Raw genomic sequence first — 10542 nt, forward strand, 5'->3', positions numbered from 1 at the left:
TAAACTCTTGCATGTTCTGAAATCTACAATGTTGTAAATTTTTGAAGGCAGGGACTGAATGTTCCAATTTTCTATGAACTTGAAAGATTAATTGAAGCACAACCATGAAACGAAACAGTAATCAAAAATCTCTTCAAGGTCTCTTCTAGCCATGATTATGACATTATGAATAAGCACTGAAGCATTATTACACCTGAAATACATGCAGGACTTTATACTTTTCAAACTACTTTACGTACAATATATTCTTAATCTTCACAAATTTCCTTCAAAAAGATGGAATAGGTCTTATCTCAAAATGAGATAAAATTATTTTGTAAAGTGAAAATCAATATACCACGCCTAAAAAATAATCATTATTCTTATTTTTAAGATAAAGAAACTAACACACAATAAGTTACATTACAGACCCCAGGGTGACACAGCCAATTAAAATGAGAGTTAGAACTAGACTGAATCCAAATTAGTTACTATTTCTCCTCTATCACTCTAGAAACCAAAAAAAGCTCATAGAAAGTTTTAAAAACTAGAAAGAGGAAAATACTTCAGTTTCAGAGAATGCTAGGGGATTTATTAAGCACCGAATCACAGATCGCCATAGCTCTGTCACCACAGCATAAATAAAACCTTCATAACGTCTGTACATAAAATTAATTTCCTAACTTTATATTAATTCAACTATTATCTGATTATTTTATTACTCAGATTGTTTTACTGATAATTACCATGATTAAAATATTGACACTATAGTTGCAGACATTATTTCTATACATTAAGGATGAATAACATACCAACAGTGCTTTTTTCCCCTTCCTATTCCTGTACTTTTAAAATGAGAATAAAAATCTAATAAAAATAGTCAAGTAAGAAAATAGTAAAATATTTTCTTTGAATTTCATAGTAAGTGAATTATGAATTTAATTTCTATATAGCTACCCTCTAATAGTGACTCACAAAGGTTTCTTAATGAGTATTACACTCAATCATTTTATAAGCTAGATGTAATAGGGAAATGTATAATTTGCATTTATATGGAACCGTAAACATAAGGATATCAAAGCAATTTGAAAGCTCTGTTTGTGATAAATTACACTACACTAAGATATGTCTCAAGTTAAAAAAACAACACTGACATCACCTTATTCTGTTCAGTGTCTTCAAGCTTACAAAGTATTTTTTCACATATCATCTCATTAAATTTTCACAACTTTGAAGTAGAACTAGGATGTTTATCTCTATCTTAAAAGATGAGGCAACAAAGTCACAAAACAAGTAACGAAGTGTGTCTAAAACCAAGTTTTTAATGACTTCTGAATTTCACTATATAATGATCCTTCATTCTCCAGGTAAATGTGTTTGAATACAAAACAAATTCTGAAAATACGCAACATAACTTTTGCTCCCAACTAAGAATGCAATGGTGTCTCCCTATTTTTTGAAGTGTCCCCAAGCATTTATTGAGCATTTACTTTGTAGAATCATTGTGAGGTACTATAGAGTTTACCATAATTTATAGACCCATAATCAAAGCTCATAATTTACTGTATAGGTATGACTTAAAGTAGGAGAAAGGAGGCAAGGGAGAGTGAGAGGAGATAAATATACTGATGTACAATGAGACAGAAAACGTAAAAGAAAATAAATTTCATGAAAGAAGTAATAACACAGTCCTTGGGTATTTAAAAAAGGAACATAACATTGAGTTGCAGCGTTTATAAAAGGCTTAAGAGAAAGGTGATATTTGACCTGGACCTTGACAAATAACATTCTAGCTCAAGATGGAAGATTAAACATACACACTAAGCTCTTTGCTCAAACAAATTGAAATCACGATGTTGAAATATAGGAGATTAAATTCATAACTAAATTCATAATAGGGTTAAGAAAAAGAAGAAGAGAAAAATAGTGGACCAAAGAAATCAACGAATTTCAACAAGGGATAAACTAGAGCAAGCATTTCAGCAAGAAGAGAAACAAACCTACAAAAAGGTAATGTGTCTTCTTGCTTTCCCACAAAGCCACCGTGATACTCTAAATTTGGGATCAGAGAGTGGCAATGGGCACAAATCAAGGTGATAAATTTTAAGAACAGTACATAGAACAGTTGTACAAGTAGCCCCTTCCTTCCTACATCCACCTTACCTACCTTCAGACCCCGTGCTTTTACCTCCGAGTTAAAAACAGAGAGACTGTTCTCTAAAGATACAGAACCCCATGTGCTTTTCCTAGTGTCAATGTTGACGGCTGAGAATAAAGACATCCTAATTTAATGTTGGGTTAAGGGCCAAAGCTCCCTGCCTAATGATATCCTAAAGTTTGCCCTAAAGTGAAGTCAGCCAAACATGCTCTATCCTGGATCACTTCTCCCCCAACATTAATACAGGTGAGAGCAGGTGGGGAACAGGATTACACCTATGGAGAGAAAATACATGTCAACTACCTACAGCAACCCAGCTCTAAATTCTTAGCTATGAGCAGACAATCAAGGACCATCAGACAATGGAGAAAAACTACACATAAGAGAAAAGCACCAGCGGAACAAATAAAACAGTTGCAAAGTAAAGTGAGATCATTCAAGAAACAGATAAATTTAAAGAAAATTCTAATTAATATCCTTATGGTAACATGTCAAGTCTCATTATTAATAAAAGAACAGGTTGCTATGAAAAAAACAGGTTTAGAAGAACAAGAAAAAATTATTAGATGTTGACATATGACTACCAAAAATTTTAACAGAAAAGATGAAAGCAAAGGTAAAGAAAATACCCCAGACACACAGCAGAAAGGACATACATATACTATTGGGAGAAAAATAAAATTTAAAGTAAAAAATCAATCCAAAACATTTAATATTAGTTAAAAATAGTTATCTCAAAGTAAAAAGAAAAAAATGGAGGGAAGAATATTATAGAAGAAATAATAGAATATTTCCCAGAGCCAAAAAAAGACAAAAGTCTTAAGACTAAAACATCCTAGACCATAGCCTCATGTAATTTCAGAACATTAAGGAAAACAGAAAATTCTAAAAATTTTAGAGACAGAATAAAATACTTGGAATAAAAATCTATCTGGCATCAGACTTCTTAAGATAGGAGATCCAAGAAAACACAGAACTAATCTAGAAATGTGATTAAACGAAATACCAGGATTACAGCTGTGCAAGTACAGTAAGTACAAGTTAGAATAGGCAGTCAAAGAGAAGCGAAAAAAAAGAAAATTTTAGGAAGAAAAAATGTATGTATTATTGCAAAGAATGTAAGGTTTAGAGATAGGAGGAGGATAGAATAGGAAGAAAAGTAGGGGTGTTAATTTCTTCATCTTTCATAGAGGAAAGTAAAATGATACCATCTAAAACTGGTAGGCAAGAAATTGAGGTTCTTTTGTGGGTAACTTCCCTTTCCTCATTCTTTTTTCTTGTCTCCTTCCTCTTAAATTATAAACACCAGAGATTGTCAAGGAATGGCCTTAAGCCCTCATTTCATTTCTTCCCATGGTCACCAAGTGACCTCACCACTACAATGGAGTTCATTAATAGGTGTAACATAAACACACATGAATATAAAACAAGAATACTTCGAAGTAGTTCAAATGAGGAGAGTACTTCTACTTCACTTTACATGCTACTGTACTAAGTTTTTCTTATATATTCATATACTTTTGTATACAAATATGTATATGGAAGGTAGTCTGGACAGCTATATAGCAAAATGTTCACTGTGATTACACAGAACTGCCAAGTACAAGTAAATGGCAGAGAAAGATAAGCATTTCACTTTTAACCAATAGACTAATCTATTGACTATCTACTTACAGCAAGCAGGTATTCTCTTATAATACAATTATAAACTGCTTGTATCTCATACACATAATTTAAAGATTCAGAAAAAAAGAGTTCATTTAAAAATACTGCGCTATACACCACCCGAAGGATGGACATATTTGAAACTCGGACTTGGCGGGGGGAAGGGCAACATACGTAACCTAAACATCTGTACCCCCATAATATGCTGAAATAAAAAAAAAAAAATACTGCGCTATAGGATGCTTTACTACAAATTCAAATATTACCTCATTTTTTGTTTAGCTTTTTCGAAAGTTTCCAAATTTTGAAGAACATGCCTTTCTGGCCACTCCAGAGGATTGGTTTCCATTAGACTTGAGGAATCAGGTGCTACTGGACTAGAATCTAAAGAGAAAGAAATACACATAAGTAGTGAAAAGTTTTAACATACTGAATTTTTTTATACAAAAATGCATATTTATAGACAGATACATGTGTGTGTGTGTGTGTGTGTGTGTGTGTGTGTGTGTATAAAGGCATGTTGGGTATAATCTTTACCTTAAATATTTACTGAAGACTTCTCTGTTGGCCTGAACTATGCAAAATGCCATAGAAACGTTTGTTGGAAATAAAAATAAAATATCTCCTCATAATAAAAGTTAGTTAGAATTCTCAAAACTGAATTAGCATTAATAGGACTCATGTGCAATAAAAGCTTAACTTTGCTATTTTTAGTGAAATTAGTTCTAAATGAAAAGGAGACAACTCTGTAGAGAACATACTGAATATAGTGTGAGATCTTCATACTAGTAACAGGAATTAGTACAATTAGACTGAAAATTTCCATGTATTTTAAAAAGAGATTGCCTCATTCTCAAAAGTATAATAAAAAAATAATAAATAACTTATGTTGTTCTCAGGTAAAGGTTACTTTAGAAATAATTCTCATTTATAGATCAATACAAGATGTCTTAACATCTACATCTTCAAATCACTAACATCACTTGTTATTTTACTACTAATAAAGTATTATACATAATAATGCTATGCTTATTATTCTAGCTAATATGCTGCAGTGAACTAACATTGAGATTGCTGGTAACATTGGGATTCTCAACAAAACCTAAAGGAACAGCTTCCATTCTCATTAGAAATTATTTTTATATACAAATTGTTTTACCACTGGCAAAATTACTCACTGTATTATTTTTTTTGATTCCAAAACTATCTGGTTTTAAAATTATTACATACTGTTCTAATAAATTGACTGAAAATTATTGGATGTTAGCTGTTTAACCATCTATGCTGACAAAAATGCCATTTTATATTTTGGAGAGAGGGGTCTTCCAAAAGAATAATTTGGTAAAGGAATTTTTTAATAAAAAAGTAAATGGAAATGGAATCCAACTGTATATTATTGTCCCTTTACTTATTAAACTATTTAATCTTGAATATTTTAAAATATTTTCAATGCCTTTATTGGATTGCCCTCACCGAACACCATCCAAACACACCAGTTCCCATTTCTTCATAAGGGTAGTCAAATACTGATTATTTTATAGAGTAATGGGCATTATAATAAAATAATATGCTTCTGAATGTTGACATGGCTTTCCGCTAAAAGTATAAAGAAAAAAAATCATTAGCAGTTCTGCACAGCTGCATGCAATGAGTTCACAAAAGAATGCAAGCCATCTTAAATAACATAAACATTAAATTTTTCCTAAATAATACAATATACTTATTGTCTTTGACTATACAACCTATATAAAAATAAATGACATAGGCTAAATATTAAGGAATAGGTGAAAAAATATTCGTGTTAATAAGTCTTTTGGAAAATGGTTTAATATAATTCTTACAGTAAAATAAAACACAATATTTTATTTTTGTGGCAGTCAGGACACTGGGCCATGCTTTCAAACAAAAACCACAAAGGCTCTCAGAGAAACCAAGGATATTGCTTTTTAAAAAAGCATTTTATTTTCTAAGAGAAATAAAAAAAAAACCAATACAATAGGGAAATAGGGAAAACTGACCTATAAAGTCACAAATCACAGGAAACAAAAAGAAAGTAATATCATGATGATGATATATGGTTAATGAATATAGACGATTATAATAGCAATATGAATAAACATCAATAAATCACAAAAGGTTACGTTATATTATAATTGATATATTCTGTTTAATAAAAGCAAGAATTATAAACACATACTAGAAGTTTCCTTTAAAATGTCTGAAATAATAAAATAACAATTCTACCCCTTTGTGTCAGGCACTGTGCTAGCCTCTGGGATTACTGGAGAAAGCAAACAGGCACACTCCTTGCCCTCAGAGAACACAAGCTTTGGAGAAAAGATGAATATTTAATAAATAACTACACGAATAGTACATATTTTGAAAATGTGATCAATAATTTGAAGAAAACCTATAGAGAGTGAGTATAACAGGAAATAATTTAAACAGAGGAAGGTCTGGGAAAGCCTCTTTGAGAAAGTGATATTTAAAACAAGATCTGAAAAATGACTATCAGTTAATCAGGGAAAGACTAGAGGAAAAGAATTCCAGGCAGAAGACATGGCATATGTAAAGTTTCGGAGGTGGAAAGGAATGTGACATAGCTAACTAAGGAAAGGACAGACTTTCTGCGGTAACAAGGAAACAGAAATGTGACACCGGAGGACTAGAATAAACACGAAGCCAGTTTACAAACCACGATAAGGATGATGCATTATATGTGCAATTGGAAGCAATCAAAAAGGTTTGAATAAAGGAGTGACATAATCTGACTTACATTCTAAGATAAGAACTTTTGTGGCCCAGTGTGTTAACAGTGTCCTAGAACTTGACTTCATACTGATAACTCTAAGATACATTTCCTTAAACTTATATAAAAGCCCTAGCAATTACTTGAGCCCTTCCTACTTAACCTTTATCTCCTGTATAAATCCTCTGGTAAGCCAACCTCTCTCTAGATCTCAGTTTGCCTTTTCTTACCTCCCATGACTCTGAGTTTGGTGCTTCGCCCACCTGGCAAATCCTACCTTCTCCTCTCTATCTAGATCTTATGCATCATTAAGACCTACATCAAGTCCCTTGGCTCCTAAACAGCCTTCTGTGATGACTCTACCCTAGTTATATTCGTCTCTTGTAAATTTGTATTCACTTATTTAACCAGCACTTACTTCATACTAGACAACTTTGTAAGCAATTCACAAATAACTAATTTAATCTTCACAACAACCTATGTCATCCCTAATTTAAAAATAAAGAAAGTGAGTCTCAAAGAGGTCAGAAAACATGCCCAAGGTCACATGCAAGTAAGCTACAGAGCCAGTATTCAATCTTGCTAGTCTTGCTCCGGAGCCTATGCTATAACCATGGAGCTATGCTCTCTCACTTACTGAACACATCCCCTATTTACAAGTAATCTAATGATGTCTCTAGAATCTTTCAGATTACTTTGTAATGCTATTTAACTTGGGTAGTGATATATACTGATGATAATGATAATATGAATAACAATTTTTTTGGTATTTATTGTGTTCTTAAGTGTTTCGCATGTATCAACTCAGGGTTATCCTTGCAATAGGGTTATCTTCACAATAACCCTAGCAAGTGGGTTATATTATTACTCTCGTTTTAGCATGAGGAAACAGAGTCGTAGAGAGGTTGAATAACTTGTCCAAAGACATTCAGCTAACAAGTGACAAAAGTGAGATTTGAACTGACGGTCTAGCTCCAGAGCCTGTGTTTTTACACAAGTACTATATACTGTTTTTATGTCTTGCTTTCCAAATAGATCATAAGCCTGTTGAAAGCAAAGGATCGAGATTTTTACTTCTTTGAGTACCTTCAGTGTCAAACACAGAAAAGGAACTCAACAAACATTATTGTTAACTTGATTTTGTGGTCATTTTCTTATTAACCTACGCAATAAAAATGATTCTCACAGAATAAAAACAAAAAATTGTCCAGTACACTTAAAACTGTGTCAGGCAATCTTCAAATGCTTTCTTGTTAGAGCCTAAAAAGCTTCTCTATATTCAAATTCATCACAACGACAGAACCCAGGAAAAGAGAAAGAAATCCAATTAAATACTGAAATGATTTCCTGCTCCCTCAGTGAAGTTTGGTGACTGTTCCTGCCCTATTGAGTGGCAAACACGGAGTATTTTACCATATGAAGTTTACCACTATTAAATTTACTATGCAGGTTTTGCTTTCCTCACAAATATAGCTTGATAGAAATCCACCCATTCTAGCAGCTTAGTGAGACTAATGAGAGAGATCACTTTAAAATGCTTCTACCTCTGCTCAAAAACAATTATACTGAACATACTGAATGAAAGAAGTTAAAAGCAAATTTGTAATGTTTAAATGATGAGAAATACAGTTCACCATATATGCGTGCATACTTGTATATATAAATATATATTATCACTTAAATTTATAAAATATATTTTGATATGATCAATCATTTGATAAGTTTTAATAATAACTGTCATAGATGCCACACACACACAAAAAAGAAATTAAAATTTAAAGTAACAAAAAACTTACCACTTAACATATTAGAGGTTTTAATTTTGTCTGTCTTTCTTGGAATTGTTTTAAGAGTAATAGCATCAAAATGATCTAAAAAGCGTTCCCTTGTGTGTATTAACAGACTTTTGAGTTCAGCAACAGAAACGGTTTCAGGCTGCTTTGCCAACTTTCTCCTTTCTGTAAGACAAATAATACAATTAACTCTATAACTATTATTTTAAAGCCTCTCTGGAACTCATCTAAGAAAACAAGTTTCCTCTTTTATGGAAAGTATTTTCAACAGTAAAACAAGTGAATATCTCCAGTAAATCAACATTCCCATGTAGGCCTGCTTTCATTTTAATCCCATTTGTAGATAATGAGAGAATTTCCAGTTATGTGAGATAAACAGAAACAGAGTAATCTGTTAACACCAAAAGTTGCTAAATGAGAAAGACAAGTTTATAAAAGTTTTCAGAGCATAAAAATGGCCGTATATTCATGCTTATGTGGAAATAAAACCTGTTAGACTTTTAGTTAAATATGCTAGCTTGGCTACTTCTATTTCTTCTCTTTCCCCAAATCTAAAATCATAGCAAAGGAATAAAAAGGGTCAACATAAGAAGGAATGAGAAATAATGACACCTTTCAACAGATTTTGCAAGTAGAAATGACAGTGGAATGGTAACTGAGTCAGTAGAGCACAGGAAGAGTCACTTTGGGTGCCTGCAGAGAGGCACCATCCAGGAGTAGGGGGCAGATGGTGGAAAGGTGCTGGACTAAAATGGGATTGGATGTGTAATGAGCAGTTAGAACTCTAGGGCCCCTCCTAACCCACCCTCCGGCCCAGCTCTCACAGCCAGGTAACTCTCCTTTCATTTATTTATCTTATTTTTTTGCAGTCCCAAACTATGGGACATCAGGTACACTGAAAGGTGGCATTGAGACTGGGGTTAAAACTAAGGGTTTAAAAAAAAGTCTATATACTAAAAGGTCAGACTCTAAGTCCTGCTGCTGAAAAGCTAGCTGCCACAAATGCCCAACTGGAAAGATCAAAGGACTCTCCTTTTGAAAAACGGAACACCCTCAGAGAAAAGAGCTCTAAATACTGATATTGGGGAGGAGTTAGGGGTAGGAGCTCACGAACAAAATACTGAATTGTCACCCTACCACACTACAGTGAAACTTGCCAGATATTATATTAGAGGTAGGCACATAAGACTTCCAATTTAAAACAGAATGGACAGAAAAGAATTACTGGACATTTAAGGAAAGGTGTTGAAGGGAAAGGTGGCTTTATGTACAAGAATTTGATGCAGTAACACTTCTAGCTTCCCTTTCCCTCCCATCACTCACTGAGCTAGTCAGAAACTAGGCATGCTCTGATCAGACCCTTCCTCTCTTTCATTTGAGCTAGCAAGTCTTCAGGATGCATGCTTTCTGCAGCGTGGGAAGGGACTTTCTCCTGCATAGTTGGTCTGCAGTTGCCTGTCTCTGACAACCATTCAGTGGCGAAGTTCAATTCTGGGTATAAATATGAGAAAGCCAACCTGGCCACAGACCTAAAAAGCCTGTCTTTCAATCCAGCTTTCATATATAATTTATTTCCATCTGTGTGTTTCTTAGGTTTATTTCTCAACTAGTTTCAACTTCAGGAGGAAAAGTGGGTATTATTTATTGGGACCCCCAAACTAAAAAACATCCAGGATAAAAAGAGAGACTAAAGCAAACAAAAAGAGAAAAGGAGCCCAGTAGAAACAAAAATATTGGAGGGAACACATAAAAGTTTGCTATAATTGCCCCATAGAAATAAGAGAAGATACTGCACCCACTCTTTGACAAAAGAACAATCAATGAACAAGGAATGAGTGACTCTTTAAGCACACAAGAGCTCAAATTTCAAAAATTCCATAAAAGAGCTGCAAAATAAAATGGAAGGTAACCCCTAGAAACTAGAACAAAAAGATAACAATATATAAATAGGGAAGGAAATTAGGCACTTTGTCCAGGAAAGTCAATATACAACTAATAAGAGTTCTAGAAAGAAAAAAAAATAGGGAGAAAATGGGAGGAAGGAAATGATTAAATGGATAAGTAAAGAAAAATTTTCAGACTTAAGGATATGAATCTTCTGTTTAAATGGTCCATCAAGTATATAGCTCAATAAATGGGGGTGGCAGGCCGGGCTCGGTGGCTCACGCCTGTAATCCTAGCACTCTGGGAGGCCGAGG

The 10542-nt window shown here is 33.5% G+C and overlaps 1 protein-coding gene across 1 annotated transcript in view; it reads right to left on the minus strand.

Moving 5' to 3' along the window:
* The window catches only part of MTBP (MDM2 binding protein), a 92264-nt gene that overhangs the window by 16167 nt on the left and 65555 nt on the right, over window positions 1-10542 (minus strand). The window contains exons 10-11 of the mRNA XM_012646545.1: window positions 8348-8509; window positions 4069-4186 (exon numbers count right to left, since the gene is read on the minus strand). Coding sequence (XP_012501999.1) covers window positions 4069-4186; window positions 8348-8509 — 280 coding nt within the window. The remainder of the gene's footprint in view (window positions 1-4068; window positions 4187-8347; window positions 8510-10542) is intronic.

This window comes from Propithecus coquereli, unplaced genomic scaffold (genome assembly GCF_000956105.1).
Source record: "Propithecus coquereli isolate 6110/MARCELLA unplaced genomic scaffold, Pcoq_1.0 Scaffold247, whole genome shotgun sequence".
Lineage (NCBI taxonomy): Eukaryota > Metazoa > Chordata > Mammalia > Primates > Indriidae > Propithecus > Propithecus coquereli.